General features: G+C 39.9%; 1 protein-coding gene across 8 annotated transcripts in view; it reads left to right on the forward strand.

The window, feature by feature from the left end:
• TMTC4 (transmembrane O-mannosyltransferase targeting cadherins 4) overlaps window positions 1–16,684 on the forward strand; it is a 71,860-nt gene continuing 55,176 nt past the window's right edge. For 3 of the 8 annotated variants that reach the window (XR_012622002.1, XR_012622003.1, XM_074815368.1), the window contains exons 1-4: window positions 2,436–2,651; window positions 7,659–7,774; window positions 9,847–10,063; window positions 13,928–14,015. Coding sequence is in view for 6 of the 8 variants with exons in the window: in XM_074815368.1 (XP_074671469.1) it covers window positions 2,490–2,651; window positions 7,659–7,774; window positions 9,847–10,063; window positions 13,928–14,015 (583 nt within the window). In the remaining 2 variants the exon portion in view is untranslated. Of the gene's footprint in view, window positions 93–2,312; window positions 2,334–2,435; window positions 2,652–7,658; window positions 7,775–8,826; window positions 8,908–9,846; window positions 10,064–13,927; window positions 14,016–16,684 lie in introns of those variants that run through there. The other 5 variants (XM_074815369.1, XM_074815370.1, XM_074815371.1 and 2 more) reach the window with 5 other exon arrangements.

Consider the following 16,684-nt stretch of genomic DNA (forward strand, 5'->3'; position numbering starts at 1 on the left):
CTCCCCCGCTGGCCGCTCCGGCTGGGCGCTCGCCGGGCGGGAGAGTTTCGCACCCGGGTGGGAGATGCCGCGCGGGCTCCTTCTCCTCGCAGGTAACGCCGCGCGGGGCCCCCGGCGCTGAGGGGGGGCCCAGCCCCTGCCCCTCCTGCTGCCTGGAGCGCTGGCGGAACCGGCCCGGACGGCGCGGGGAGTGGGGGGCGGGTGCGGCGACGGCGGCGGCGGGGCTGAGGGCCGGGCCGGGACAACCCCCTCGGCGGCGGCTGCTGCCAGGACAAAAGGGGAGCGGCGAGCGGGGCAGGGCCGCCGCGAAACTCCCGGTGGTGCTCGCCCGCCCCGCCAGCCTCGCCCCTGCCCGCCCGCCGGCCGCTGTCTTCCCCGGCGGGCTCCTTCCCCGGGACCGCCCGCCGGGCGGCCGGGACGCCCTCAAGTTTGCGGGGCCGTTGTGACCGCTCGGTGCGAGCCTCCCCGCGGCGCCCGCTCTCTCCGGCGGGACCCGGAGCCGTGTCCCCCTGCCCCCCCCCCCCCCCCCCCCAGCTCGGCGGGGAGGGGTGTCCGCGGTGGGTCGGTGGGGCCGGGCCGGGGTCGGCTCGGTCTCGCCTGTCCCTGGAGAGGGCGGCGCGGGTGGCGCGGTCCTGGCAGCCGCCTGTGAGCCGGTCGGCAACGGGAGAGCGGTTCGGGCCGGCGCTCGGAGGGACGTGCGCGGCGGCGGGGGGTCGCGGTCCCTCGTGGGTGCTCAGCCCGCCCGAGCGGTTCACGCGTTGCCCTGGCAAAAGGAGCCCCCAGGGTCTGGCCAGCACCGCGGGGAGAGGACTGGGAGCAAACGGGCATCGGATACAGAGAAAAGCGGCATGGGAGAAACTTTCCGGGCAAAATGAATCTTGAGTAGATGAAATGTTTTAATTGCGTAGCGGGCATTGATGCTGTGTCTGTGCTCTTAGGAGCAGCGCAATGCACTTCTCTCTGATTGCAGCCTTGCTTTTAGTCTTTGTTTTTGTCAAACCAAGAGCACAAGGCTGAATTACTTTGAGGAAAGGCTTTGCTTGTAAAGTGGTTGGTCTGCTTTGCTCTGCTCCATTCTCTCTCAGGTTACACAGCTCCGCGTTGCTGCCTTTACCTGAATTTGGGAGCACTGCTATACAGTCCCCAAAGGGAAAAGGGGCACTGGTGTGACAAGGAGTGTCACCACCGCCTGAGGGTGTGCATGTGAGATATCCGTGTGCACAGAGATTGGGAATACGTGGAGACTGGAATTTAGCATTGCAAACAGAAAGCTACAAAGCAATTGCCTTAGCAGTGCTAATGGTCAGGTTTGTTCAAGAAGCCCAATGACTGGAGCTTTTTTCTAGACTGTATGTGAAGACATCAAATGCAATGTTTTCAGGAGTGCAACAGTTGATTTAAAAAGCCAATAAATAAGAAAGTGTGAAGCTGGGCTACTAGATGTGCCTATCATTCTTGGGTCTTACAAAGAAAAACTTTGTATTCTGCCCTGCTTTTACTGTAGTTTTCCATTTGTAACCTCCTCCAGCTGCCATTTATAGTAGCACTTGATAATAAGACCACTCACAGTACTGTGGGAGCACCAGAGAAGCAGAGGCAGAGGAGCTGCCCAGGCGGAGGGCTGGCTTTGGAGCATCAGAAGAGACCCTTCCAAGTAAAGGTGGTTCATGGGTAAACCTCCAGCCTTAGTACCTCCACACTGATGTACCACTTAGTGCTGTTGGATTGCATCATCTTTTTCATCTACCTGAACAACCTCATAAGCCCATGAGTACAGCAGCAGAATTTAGCTTATACAGTCCTTGTGGCGTGCTGAGTGATCTAGTGAGCACTACTTCGGTCTTCGCTGTACGCCTCTTGTTGTCTCGTTGTTTGAATTGTTGACATTTAGGGCCTAGTCCATTAACTGTCATCTGTATATGTCTGCTTGTGATGTTTGTATGAATTCCCTTTATAGGCTGTGTGTAAGACTAGGTCCTTTAATTCGATTAACAGAAGAGAGTTGAGCTGGTTTTGCAATTGATGATGTTTGGTTTTCACACTCAGAAGGAAATTATAGTGCTTATCATTCTCTTAAGAACTTTATAAATGCTCCACAGTCTCCATGATGCCCCTGTTTGTTATACTAGAAAAGAACAGTAAGAATCAGGAAAACAGTGATTTGCTCAAGGTTTTAGAATTTGCCTGTGCCAAAGCTTTAACTTAGAATTTCTTGGCTTTATCTCTGTGCTCCAATCATGAGAAACTGTGCCTTTCTTCCACATTTGAAGTACGAAATTATGTTTACAGATGTTCCAGTAATTATGAAACGCACTGAGAGAAAAAAATGTTAGGTTGTATGAAACTTCATTCTTCTCTCCCAACCCAACTCTCCATTTTTAAGTTCTTTTCTAGTGAAATGCAACTATAACTGCATTTGTATGTATTTCTTTCAGACTTGCAGCCAACATAATGCTGAAGCTCCCAACTTGGAACAAGCATTTCACAGAATGGCACAAACAGAACCTAATCTGGACCATGACGTATCATGGTTTCTCCTTCCGTCATACTGGGCTAAAATGGTTGTGGCATTAATTTCCTTCCTCTGTTTTGCTAACAGCTATGATGGAGATTTTGTCTTTGATGATTCTGAAGCCATCATCAATAATAAGGTTTGTCTCTCTTCTTTCCCCCCCCGTGCTCTGACATAAATGGTCATAGGAGAAAAAATAATGACAGCAGTTATCTAGGTAGGCCCAAAATATTCATCCTAGTAAAGACCTTCCTTCCGATATTCCTTTTTTCGAAGCTTATTTTTCTGTTTTGTTTTATTGGATTTTTTTAAAGTAAGATTTATTTAAGATTGACAAACAAGCTGCACAGCAGTGCTCTGAAAAGCTAGAAGCTTAAGTACACTTAACAAAATCTTAGTCCTAAAGCTGTTTGAATAACATGACATGGGTTCTAATGCATAAACAAAAGAGTGAACAAATTAAACAGCTTTTTTTTTTTTCTCTCAGAATGTGTCTCCTTTCATTCTTTTCCAAGTGAGGTGCTCTGCTTAAGGAATCTTGATATCTGGTCAAGGGGAAGGGAGCTCTTTTTGCCATACCAAATGGACTTTGCTTGTCATCTAAGAAACCATTATCAAGGCTTGCAGCAAATTTTGATGTGATGTTTAGTAACACTTATTCACAGAGTACCTGCACATCAGGACTTCTTATAGATCTAATTTTATGCTCATTTCTAAGTCAGTGAGAGTATGCAGTAGACTTTTCTAATACCCGTTGATGTTAATAGGAGATTTTTTTCAGTATCTTCTTAGGGTGACAGATGAATAAGCCCAATAAATAAACTTACTCTGGTTGCAAGATACATAATGTGTCACTAAGTGGTTGTAGAGTGCAGGGGTTCTCCAGCTGTGATTTATACCATAAAAGTGTTACGGGAGCAAGGAAAGCTTCCTCTTCCTGTGCTCCTTCCCCTCTTAAAAATTCCCGTGACAACAGTATTTTTTGAAATAGAGGTAGAATATTCCTGTGCTCTACTTTAAAACTGATCATACATGCAATGAACAGTCCTTGAAAGGCTTAGAAATTAACATGTGACTCGAACAAACCTCTTGCTAGATTCTTTTGACTTTGACTTTGAGAAGTAGAGTGTCTTCAGTTGCTGAGACACTTCATGCAATAACATGTAGCAGTTAGTGAGCCTGTGCTCATGAGTGGGTCTTGGTGTTACAGCTCTTATGCTGTTCTGGAAGGTACTTAAATGTTTGGAAAGAGAAGTACAGGGTAAAAAGAGTTGCCCTCATCTGTTGGTTCTGTTTTCCTGAAGCCATAGGTTTACAAGGAGGATAATCTGGAGACTCATACTGCTAGAAGAACACAATTCACATATTTTTGCCTTGCACAAGATTTAGAGGCAATTTATCGCAATGTGCCTTTTAGAATCCCACAGAATTACTGTTTTCTTAGACAAATTTGTATTATGCTTGTGTAACTCATCATACCTTGAGTTATAAATATATGGGGGGAAAATGCATCTGCCAAATTGGAAATAAATCTCAAAGCTTCTAAGAGAATACTATAGACTTACTAAGACCCTACAGTGATTTTTTTTTTTTTTTTTTTTTTAAGAACCATATTTTAAATTACACAGCTCCTGGCAATGTTTCATTCTGCAAAGTTTTATTTGGGGCACAATTATAATATTTTAATTTCCTGAAAGAATGAACAAAAGACTGATGTTGAAACGAGGCAGGTTGTTTTGTTCATGTGCAATTTCCACACTTGTAATCTTTCTCCATTTCTTTCAGTCTTTACTTTCAAAATGTTTCGATTTATCTATGCAACACAACAACCTGCACCAGGATTATAGCTGTTGGCAATGCTGAGAAATTCAGCCAACTGCTTAAATAGATTAATTCATATCTAGTCTGTGTATTTGAAAAACTGAGAGGCTTATGCTATTTTTCGCATCAAAATCCTCTATTATTCCCTAGAAATTAAATGAGATTTTTGTGACAGTATCATTTTAACACAGGGGTCATATGAATATATGGAAATGCAAAATTCACGGGAAAAATGCAGAGACAACAAGTTTACCAGTTTAATGGGGAGGGAGAGCATCTAGCAAAGGCACAGTTTATTAAACAAAATGTAGCATATTTTATTCCTATTCGATAGGAGAGGCAGCAGGTGAAGTAATTTTGTAGATTTACTGAGCATTACTATACCAGTATTTTCCTGGGTATCACACAGTGATCTTTCTGTTAATTTACTAGCTACCACCACCAGTCCGATCTTTTTTTTTTTTTTTTGCGAAAGATACACTGTTAGTTGACCCCATGCCTACTGTATCGTGGAACATTATGTTATTAGATTTTATTGCCTTTCAAGGCTGTTTTCCAGATGCTTTCTTGTCATTTTAAGCAGCATTTTAACTGGTACACAACAGTGACTTTTGTCTTTATTTACTAGCTTGGCAAGACAAAAAGTTGAATTAGGAGCTTCAGACACAATGTGTCATTTCCATAAGCCTTTATACAGAAAAACTGACCTTTCTTCCAGTATTGAACTCTGCTGTCTGTAAGCTGCTCCTAGTCAAATATTTAGAGATCCTTTGATATCTACTTTCCGTTCTTAAAGAGAAAATCATAATGTAACTTTTAAACAGCTGTGCCGCTCAGAGCAAACCATTCCTATTTTAGGGTAAGTCCATTGAGTGAGAAGATTAATGTAAGAAACTTTCTCACAGAACTTGGATACAAGAGCAAGATACATGACTGAAGATTTTTAGGTCATATGGAAGTGTGATCTAATTGCTAAGTAATTCCATGTATTCAGCTTTTCCTGCATTCTTCCTGTGGAAGACAAAAGAAGACTGATTCTAGCGGAAAGGGAAATCTAGCCTTGCACATTTCAAATATATTTCTCATCTTGAGTTATTGAAGACCATCTGTGACATAGAAGATATACTTTTAAAATTTTTATACTAAAGAAAAAATCTCTTTTTTCATAGTCCCTTTCTTTGGCGAATGTACATAAGGAGCAGTGCTGTTGGTTGGAAAAGCACTCTGAGGGCCACAATGCCCACCAACAGCTGTCCCCTGCAGAGTACAAAGACTTCAGGAGATGTTGGTGTAGAATCCAGTCCCCACTTGCCCCTGGAAAAGCAGCTATATTGATTTAATGGGCTGCTGGTTGAGTGCACTCCTGCTCTGAGAGTCAAATTATGACCTTTAGGGTTAGTGCATACCAGTGAGGAACGGAACAGGAATTTAGGTGCCTAAGGCCAAAATTGCAGTCCAGGGAGAAGAAACAAACTTGTAGCTATTGCTTGGCAGTAGAAACATCTGTGAGAGAGTGAAGAAATTTTGCACCTTGATAATTCTTAAGCCCAGATTGGAGCCCTGTGAGTCTTCATTTCTTAAGATTTTCCCTGAGGATGCCTTAATTGACAGCTGCAGTATAGGATTTTTCAAAAACTACAGTGTTAGCCTGCTGTCTTTTCTGTGTATTGATTAGTAACCTATTAGAGAATGCTTCACTTCATTTGACAATGTGCGAGGATTTTTAGCCCACTTCCCCTTCCTATTTTTTTTTTTTAACCAGTTGTCTAATACTGTCCAAATTTGATCAAGTGACAGAAATAAATCTCTTCATGGATTTTTTTTTTATTTTTGGATGGATTGCAAGTCAGAATGTGTTAAGAGAGAAGCAAGAAAAATTGAGTTATTTTAAGTTCAGTGTAGCAGCAGCCAGTCAGCATGGCCCAGACATTTGGCTGTACCTTGGGACTAGCAGTGGTATGTGTTCTCTCTTGCCTTGTTGGCAGGCCAAAAATGCTAGCTAAGGATGAAATGGAAGATACTGGAGACCACAGGAGGTGCTCAAGGTACTGTAGAAGCAAGTGAGATGGCAGCAGCATTTGAGAGGAACTGGAGTTAGTGAACCAAGGGTATTGTAATGTGAGAATCTTGTAAGTAGATGGAGATGTAGGAGGAATAAGACATAGGACACCAGGCTTTGTAAGACCTTTCATGGGTTTAACAACCCTGTTTGTCTCCTTACTTGTGTTTGTATTGGCTTGTTAATCTGCTTTGGCTTGTTGGTCTCTTAAACAATTTCAGGGGATAAGGTGGGAGTAGAGTAACTTGTGGTTGATTGCAGGTGTAATACCAGCACTTACACAAAAGCTATTTATTTGCTAGTACAATTTTGTTCTTAGGTTCTGTCTTAAGTGTATTTAACCTGCACATTTGCTATAGCATAAATTGGTATTTAATTGACCCAGGGAAGCAGGAGGATAGGGGTAAGTACAAGATGAATATGTTAGTTTGAGCTTCCCAGCTTGTCCTCACAGAAAACTGAGGTGGATGCTACAAAGGTCCTTATTTTTTCCTCTTCAAAGTGTGTGTTTTCCATTCAATAGTCTAGGTTATTTGGATTTTTTCATTATCAGCATGGCTTTAAGATAAAAGGGAAGAGTGGACTTTTCCTCTGCAGTGTTTTTTCTTAATAGTCCCCTACCCCACCCCAAATTAAAATAATTCATTACTTTTCTGTCTTCTGCTATTCATCTTTTAGAGCAGTACATAGATATTTTGATTCTTGGTTTCATATATTAAGAGTTTTTTTTTAAAAAAGCTATTTGAATAGTGTCCTGTGCAAAGTAAGGCTTCAAAAAGAGCTAATTGTTGTTTTCTATCTTTAGCCTCCTTGCTTTCATGTTTTCATTAGTAGTTGTGCTACTGACACTGGTAGAAAAGTAGCTATTTGCAGGAGGTTGTAGTTGGCCTCCTTCACAAGATAACCTAGATCTAAAATCAAAGGCTTTTTACAAAACTATAAGGTAAAGGGGCTTTTTATGTGTTTCATATCTCAGCTATTGACCAGATTATCAACTGATATGAATACTCACAGGTCTAGTAAATTTCATGTAGTTGTGCCTACTTACAGAATCCAAGGATCTTGGCCTCTGTAATGACAGGCATCCAAGACATGACCGTCACTGCAAACTTGGGTACCTTGACAAATGTCAGTAGTGAGCCAACAAAACATCTGCTATGTCCATGTTAGCATGAGCTTGTATTAGTTAGGACTTGTTTGTGTTTTAGTGGCTTTGAACAAAACACAAATGTTAAGAATCTGGTAATTCATGATGTTTCCTTTCAGGACCTCAGGGCAGAAACCCCACTTGGTGACCTGTGGCATCACGACTTTTGGGGTAGCAAACTGAGCAGCAATACCAGTCATAAGTCATATCGACCACTAACTGTCCTAACTTTCAGGTGAGACTTGTCTTTCTGCTCAAGGTCTGATTATTTTTTTTTTAACATATATTGGCTCAATTGATTATAGGGAGGACACAACAGAAAAGGAGAGAGACAAAGTAGCTGAAGGGTAGTTGGATACCTTTGCTGAATATGATTTTTCTGTTCGCTACCTTAATCTCAAATTGAGTTTTAATTTTCAAATTGTTTCTTTCCCAAAGTATATATTATTTTGTCATTCTGTATTTCAATGATTCAATTTCAGAGATTGCATCTTATGCTTTTATGTACCTCAGTACTAGGGACAGTATGGTTCAGTATGTAGGTCACATCATCAGAGAACTAGGAAGTGTATGTTCCTTTCACTTAGCCATGCTGCCACTTACACTGCTATTGTAGTTGCTGTTCTCTGCTTTCCTGGTGATCTGTCAAATGATTTTTTTATAAATAGCATCAATCTACCATTGCCTTTTGCCACTAGGTCACTGAATAGTCTTCCCACCTCTTCCCCCCTGATATTCTAACTTCAAGTGAGTGTTTGTGTCTGAGAATCCTAGTGAGACATATGTCTGTCTGTATATATAACATGCTGTTTTTCTCATATAACTAAAGGTTTATGAGGATTACTTCTGTAGATGCCTAGCTCATGTTTTTTGCACAAAGATTTGAGCAAGCAGTAGACCATGTAGAAACTGGGTACAGTAATGCAGAGAATCTTTGAAGACTTAGTCTTAAGCTTCTTTATTTTCTCAATGCAACTCACTGGTTCCATAGTTGTGTCCAGACTAAGCCAGGGACTAAGTGATTGCGTAAGAAGTACTCCCACTCTTAGTCCTCATATTCAAGCAAAAACTTTGACTCTTGAGTGCAGTGTCAGTGTTTTAAGTACTTAGCAGTATGGGTTTCACTGTCTGTTGGGCTTTCTTCACATTTTCGTCAAGGAAAATATGCAACTGAATGGAATGTGTCAGAGTCTTAAACCTATTAAAGCTTTCAACACATGCTTTCCTTTCTTTTCAAGGTCTCTGTGGTATATTCCATCTCTAGTAACATCCTGGTTAGTTTAAAGAGCGAACTGGGATACAGTCATTACTATATCTGAAAATATAGATGAGCATGTGGAGATGGTCCATAAAATGCTATTTTTGCAAGTAAGAAATTGGTTTTCTTAATTTCCCTAAGCTCCAGCTTTTATGTGTATCACATTTATAATAGGTTAGGGTCTTTTAAATAGATTTCACTTAAGCCAGATGCACACTGACCAAATGAACTGTATAAAATCCCCTATCCAAACTAAGTTTCTGTGTATCTCACCTACTGATAAAAGCATATGAATAATAAGAAGGTGTTTCTCCCTTTTCTTTTCCCTCTCCATTTTATGGCAGAGTTCCTATCCTGAATAGGGTTTTAGACTGAATTTTCACTTACACTTCCTTCTGGTTCTGATACTTGCATGAAACCTCTCTCTAACCAGTCTCACAGCTTAATTACTAAGATGCGCTAACTGATTGCTTTCTGGATTGATACTGCTTGTACCCAGATGGTTTCCACATCATCAGTACAAATGCTAGGACATTTTTCAGCTACAGTGTCAGTGGATATCATAGTCTCAATGCTTATTAGTTTCCTCACTGTGTGGATTTAATGAAAATAATTTCATCAGGTTGTTTTTGGACATAGTTTCTCTTAAGCCCAAGGGTATCTCCCCACTAGGCTGGGTCGTATTTCCGCAGGACACCCCTGCGTTACAACACTGAAGTTATGTTGCTGACCAAAAGCCAGTTCTAAGTAACGGTAGGTATGATTAACATAACAGCATTAACATATGTCTTTGGAGAGGATAGATATTATGCTGAATATGGTATCCCATATGAATACCTCTGAGTTAAGATCAGGGCATTGTTTCTAGCTGACTGTGGGGGCTAAGTGGTAATACCATACATGCTGGGGTTTGCTGGTATTTTTCAGAATGGTTTTTTTTGTGTGTGTGGGTCCAATATGATCTTGCTATGGGGTTGCTTAGGTTTTCTGTTTGCATATCTCTTACCATTGATATAATTCCTAGCCTTGATGTTTTTGTTTCTCTATAGAATTAATTACCTTTTTGCTGGAGGCTTCTACCCAGTTGGTTTCCATGTCATCAATATAATACTGCATTGTACTATCTCAGTGTTGATGGTTGATGTGTTCTCGATATTATTGGGTGGACTGCAATTCACTAATAAAGGAAGAAGGCTAAACCTGGCTCCAAAGACATCTCTTCTAGCTGCTTTGCTGTTTGCTGTACATCCAGTGCACACAGAATGTGTAAGTACTGAATAATTAGCTCCAACAATTTATATCTTAGAAGTTCTTGACCATCTTAATTAATTCTGACATAGCCTTATAGTCTACACACAGCTTTTATATATTCTTAACACTTCTCTTGGCACATGTCTTATGCGAACAATCAAATATTATGGTTAGCACATCCATAAGTTTGTTATTCCACAGGGCTGGACCTTATTAAAGAAGATAAATCAAATCATTTAGGTACAATAACTAAAGAAAGATAGCCCTAAACTACAGAGTTTCCCTAATTATTGGATTAAGAATTCATTACTAGATACATTAGCTCATGAACAGCCAAGGAGAATGGAGGATAAACTGAATGCAAATGCATAACCACATTTCATTTCCAGTTGCTTTGGTAAAAAAACAGGGAGATAGAAAATTGGAGTAGGGATATTATATGAACTCTGTATGTGACTGTATTAGAATATTGCATCCAGTTTTGAATACATGCTGCAAGGAGGACACTGGGTAAAACAGAGAGGGCTCAGAAGAGCCATGAAAATGATTAAAGGACTGGAAATCATCCCGTGTCATGAAAGATCGAACACCATGGGTTTATATTTTTAAGATGGAGAAGATTAAAGGATTTTTTTTTTTATCACAGTCTGTAATTATGTACATGGAGAACACAAATTTGATAGTAGTAGGCCCTTTAAAGTGCAGACAAAAGCATAACAGTGGCTGGAAGCTGAAGCTGTAAAGACGCAGAATAGAAACATGGCACATGCATAGCAACCAATTAAAATACCTGACCAAAGATCAAAGTCCTTGTATGGAAAATCTAGTGAAGAGGAGATGGTTTTCTTAAAAAGCTCTATTGCACTCATCACTAAGAAAATCACTAAGAAATCCCTTATGCCAGTGGGCTTGCAGGATGTAGTCCCTGATTGCTTGATCTTGTAATCATGAATAAATGAAACAATCACAATGCAGGAATCATTTTTTTAGAGTTTGGAAGGACTGGGCTACTGAAAAAGTACTAACTTTAGCTTTGATCTTTGTGCTAGTAATGAACATTGACTCCTCAGTGCACCTTATTCTATATATTTTTCATTTATTTACAATATGCCATGGTTTTGGCTTTTTTCATTTGCTTTGCACGTGATTGATGGGGAAGAGGTTATGGAAAGCTAGGCCTCTCAGCCGACTGGGGACCCTGCATGTATTGGAAACCTAGAGATGGTGCAAAGTTATGTATTAGTAATTTGGCAGCTTTTTTTGGCAGTATGGCTAAAACATCCTCCCCATCATTCTCTGGTGTTTGCTTGCATGCAGAATAACTTCTTTGTGAGAGTGCATTGTGCTGGTGTCAGAAGGGCCCCTTGTATTTGTTCTCCAAAACCAGTTCTAGATGTCAAAGTGAAGTAAAACAAGTCTTCAGTGCTTTTGGTGTTCTGATATGTAAAGAGAAATTTTACTTGAGTCTTAACTTTGTAATAAACCTCCTATTGACTCCTTTGTCATTATTTTCTTCTTCATTCCATTTGACTCTAAAAATATATTTAAATCAGCAGGCAAATATTAATAAGATCTTGGTCATGTCAAATAAATTACAAGTGATACTGTCTGCTTGCATATGTGAGGTTTGAAGACTTGCATATGCTTTGGGCAAACATTGGAAGAAGAGGAAAAAAGTAGCATGCTTACATACTGTCTCTCTTCTAAGATCCAGGAGTGAACAAAGGCCTCTCTAATCATTTACACAGTGAATGATAAATCTTGCTGCACTGAAGCAGTCATGATACTGCTATCATTCTAGCATGAGTGTGTGTCAGGCAGCATCTCCTCAAAAAGCACTCATTATTTTAAAGCTGTGAGTTTTAAGTATCATGACATCCTGTTTTGAAATGAGATGACATATTTTGACATAAAATTGTGAAGAATCTGTCTATTTGCTGCTTTGGATTTTGGTCTATACAGCACAAAACAAACTGTCATGTAAAACAGACCTTGAAAAGTTTAATGCTTTTCAGTACCTATGTAAGAAAAACATCTGTCATTATAATTTTTTCTACCTACAAGTAAACACTCTTGTGGTGTAGTTCTGTCTTCTACAACATGCTTATTCTTTGTAATGAATGATGAAATACTAAATGAGACATGGACATAAGAATATACCTGATACTAATTTAAAACCATTTTTTTGTTTACCTTATTAGCAGAAACTATAGGACTGATCCTGCATTTGAGATTGTATCATACTGTTGAAGTCATCTGAGGCTGTATGTGTGTTATTAGCCCCTTAATCTCTTTGTTGTAACAAGTTGACATTTATTTTCAAAATTGTGTCAGTTCACCTTTGCTTTTATCTCTATCTGAGAGCAGCTCCTGAAACAGAATGACACTTCATTATTTTCACCTTTCAAAGCACCCCACAGCTACTGAGTTAATTCTCTTAATTCCTCTATAAGATAGACAAAGAAGCAGGGAAGTTAGATGCATGGCTTTGGATAAATCAAGAAGTTTTTCTGAACTGAATTTAGGAGTCCAACAGTTTCTCCTTTTACAGTGCTAAAGTGAAGCTGAGAGTAAAATGGGAGAGTGGATTCAGTCCTACTCTCAAGACTCTATACTTCTCTTTCCTTTCTGATGTTGTTTAGAAATAGTTGTTCCATCATGTCAGATTGACACAAAAAAAAAAAAACCCTTTTCCTAAGGGAGGCTTAGCAGGTGCCTTTAAACAAAATGAAGATAAAATTTATCTTTTTACTTTGCTCTTTCTGTGCTACTCACAAAATGAGACAACTGGTGCACTATGCAAGAACCAAAGTTTCTGCTTTTGTCCCTGAAACATCATCTCAAAAAGTGGATTAAAAAAAAAAACCCAAAACCTGTAGCTGTTCTGCCCTGCTTCAGAAAGGCCTCTGTGTACATCTTCTGGAAACAGAACTCAGCATTCCAGGAAGTAGAGCTAGACTGAGAAGTAAGGGGTGTTTCCATGATCCTTGCTCTGGGTTTATGTTCTAGTGAGGTCCCAAGATCGGGGCCTATACAGTCCCCTGCCAACCCCCTGTATGATGATTTCCACAAAAAATTCATGGTGTATCCTCACAGTTGTGTAATTGAGGAATGAAGATCCAGAAATACATCATGCTGTGTCTCAGCAAGTTATTGTAAATTCAGTTTAAGGGCTTGAACCAAAGCCTGTTGATGGCCCTGAGAATGCTCTTGATTTAAATAGGTTGGCACAGATCTGGAGTACAGAGGTCCCAGAATTCAATCCTCATTTCTTTTGCGTTAGTACAGCTTCTGTTACAAGGTGCATTTGGAGGTAGCTCTAATGCAATAAATTAAAATAACACAGAAAACTGCTGGAGGGGGGATTTTTTTTTTTTCCCAGCTCTGCAGACTGGAAGTTACTTGTCCACTCTGAGTGTTCAGACTGCAATTTGAAGGCTGGCTTGTCTTCTGAAAGTGGACAGTCTTGATTTGCATTTCAGCAGAGCTGCCGATTTTGTTGGGGTTCAGGATGTTTGCTAAGAGTTCTGCTGAAAGGTGACTTGATCCAAAAAACAGATGGAATCAGGCAAAATCTACGTTTTATTCAGTGAGGTCCTCCTTCATTTCTTAAAACAGCAGTTTTTCATAAATTAAAGCCAAATCATTTACCCAGTTGATACTAAGCAATGCCCAATCAAAATTAGGATGTGGCTTAGAACACTGGGCATTACTAATCCAGTAAACGAGGTTAAAAAAAGGAAAAGTGATACAAAGATATTATTTTATACATTTCACTTTGTATATGTGTGTGTGTACCTTTATCTCAGGTTTTCTAAGAGCAAATTCTGGTAATCTGAAACTTTTTACTTTTTTTTTCTTTTTTCTTTTTTTTTTAAGGTTGCCGGGATTGTTGGCAGAGCAGACCTACTGTGTGCCCTGTTCTTTTTGTTGTCATTCCTTGGCTACTGTAAAGCATTTAGAGAAAGTAAGCATTCTGTTTGCCCCCTTAATTTTATATTGTGTATATTTTCTGCATTCATACGTTTCAGTGAAGTATAGCAAAACTAAAAATGTCATCTTGATGTGGTTTGAATTTATTAATGTTTATACCCTCATAAAATCTTAAAAAAACCCCAACCGCTTTAGCAGGTATTTATTGTTAGAGGAACTGGAAGGGTTGCTGTCCCTGATTCCTGTTAAACACTTAAAATTATTTTAAGAAAAGTCTGTTTTATAATAGGCTTATTTGTTAAATGTTTTATTGTTTAGAAGCATAAAGAAATATTTTAGTAAGTATTTTAGAAAGAAATCAAACCTATAAATGTATATTCTTAAATATTTTAGTACACTTAATGCCATTATGTTGGAATGGCTTAAATGGGAACAAACTTTAGGAACCTTACTGGTATTTTTAATGAATTGTAAAGAATTATTCATATGAGTAAGCCCTCTAAATTCCTGCAATATGCAAGTGCTGGCATATATATCTGACTATAGTGTTACTCATAAAGTTTTTGTAAGACAGCTGTATTTAACATGAACAATTCCTTTGTAGATGTTTTTTCAAGTGAGCTTTAAGATCTGTTGTATTATTTGATCTGAATGCAGGTTGGCAGTTCAAATACAGTTGTGGAGAAATTGTCTTGGGGGTCTGCTAAGTAAACACACAAGAATACATTAATTCATGATTATGAAAAGCTATACAGGACATACAATCTGGTATCTGAATGTGCCCCACCACGGGAAATACGGAAATCCTGTGGTGAACCCATGAGGAGCTGTGTTGTGAAGAGCTTGTATAATACCAGTTGAACAGGCGGGGCCTGTAATGTTTAACCAGAGTTGACAGTGTATTACAGAGGTACCTGAGCTGGCTTCAGGTGATCTAGCTTAACAACATAGTCATGGCATCAAAGAGCTTAGTGCAGGCCGAGCGCGATAAGTTAGTCCACAGTGAGCTCTATGATGCTGCAAATAGCTCTTGCTAATTGAGTTTAGATTGTTTAGAACTATTTTGCGTATTTCCACAGCTGATATCATAAGCTTAACTTCATTTTCACCACTTCAAATGGTACTTATGGTAATTCCTGTTCACTTCTGATATTTTTTTCTCCCCTTTGAGTATGTTTCATTTCTTTCAACTGAACTGATAATTTCTTGATGAAAATTGGCCTTGGGATCTTGCTTTCTCATGTATTCTTTTCTTATCTATTTTACTGGGTATGATTGTGCTTTGATGTTTCTTCCTCTTAGTGCTAGAGTAAATTAGACAAATCAAAATATTGGCTATGTGCTTTCCAGTTTGTTGGTAGAGGTAGACCTATATGGCAGGGGTAATAATCTTTGCTTGAAGAACTCAAGAGCCAAATTCTTAGGATGACCATTGGAGACTTTTATGTAGGAGTCTTTAATTATTTTGTTATGGAGGACATCTCAGGAATGATTAAGAATGTGATGTGTACACTGGTTAGGGATATTCTGAGTGCTTGTACAACTTGCGAAGGACAGTTTGATAGCTTTTAGATGTCAGTATCATTTTAATAGTATTCTTGTACTGAAATTCTTGTCATTGATACAGAAGAAGGAAAATGTTGTGGAGATGATACTAAGCAGCACTTAGTATTTTTTATTGGACATTACATCATAATAGGGTTAGAGCTGTGTCTCTTAAGCAGTTTTGTCAAGGAAGACTACAGTCTGCCAGCATAGTTGTGCCTTTTGTTTTTCAGATCAGTTTTCAATGTTTACTGTCACCTTCACTGCCTGCTTTTTCCTCAGCAACTTCTTAAAGAAATTTAGATTTTTTTCTGTACTCAAGAATTTGTATCCAAGTTACATACTTGAGTCTCTCCCAACAGTTTCCGCATTTTGGGTAGCTTGATGACAATTTCAGGTTCTTGCAGATCCTCTCTGGCACATCCTAAATGAGAGAATGAAAAGTTATTTCCAGCACTGTGGAGAGCACTAATAAGTTCTTTAGCAGATCTTGCATGGAGCCTGAAAGGAGAAGCTCAAGCTTCAGAGTATTTCTTTCCTCTGAACCTTACATGATTTGCTGCAGGCTGATGAGCAATGTGACAAAACCCAGACATTTCAGAGTCAAGTTTTCAGGTCAGAATGATTGTGGTCTGAAAACTGATTTTGAAATGCCTGGGTGAGATTCATTGCTCATCCTGGATGTGCAATCATTAATTTGTAAATAGAAAAGTGGGTGAGATAGAATACAGTAGGCTATTTCGGTTGGAAGGGACCTACAGCGATCATCCAGTCCAACTGTCTGACCACTTCAGGGCTGACCAAAAGTTAAAGCATGTTATTAAGGACATTGTCCAAATGACTTTTAAGCACTGACAGGCTTGTGGCATCAACTACCTCTCTAGGAAACCTGTTCCAGTGTTTGACCACGAGAGGGTAAAGAAATGCTTCTAATGTCCAGTCTGAATCTCCTCTGATGCAGCTCTGAACCATTACTGCATTGGGTACCAGGGAGAAGAGCTCAGCACCTCCCTTTCCACTTCCCCCCCTCAAGAAGCTGTAGAAAGCAATGAGGTCGCCCCTCAGCTTACTTTTCTCCAAACTAGACAAGCCTGTGAGGTCCTTAGCTACTCCTCATAGGACATTCCTTCCGGCCCTTTCACCAGCTTTGTTGCCCTC

This window comes from Strix aluco, chromosome 2, assembly GCF_031877795.1.
Source record: "Strix aluco isolate bStrAlu1 chromosome 2, bStrAlu1.hap1, whole genome shotgun sequence".
In the NCBI taxonomy this organism is placed as follows: domain Eukaryota; kingdom Metazoa; phylum Chordata; class Aves; order Strigiformes; family Strigidae; genus Strix; species Strix aluco.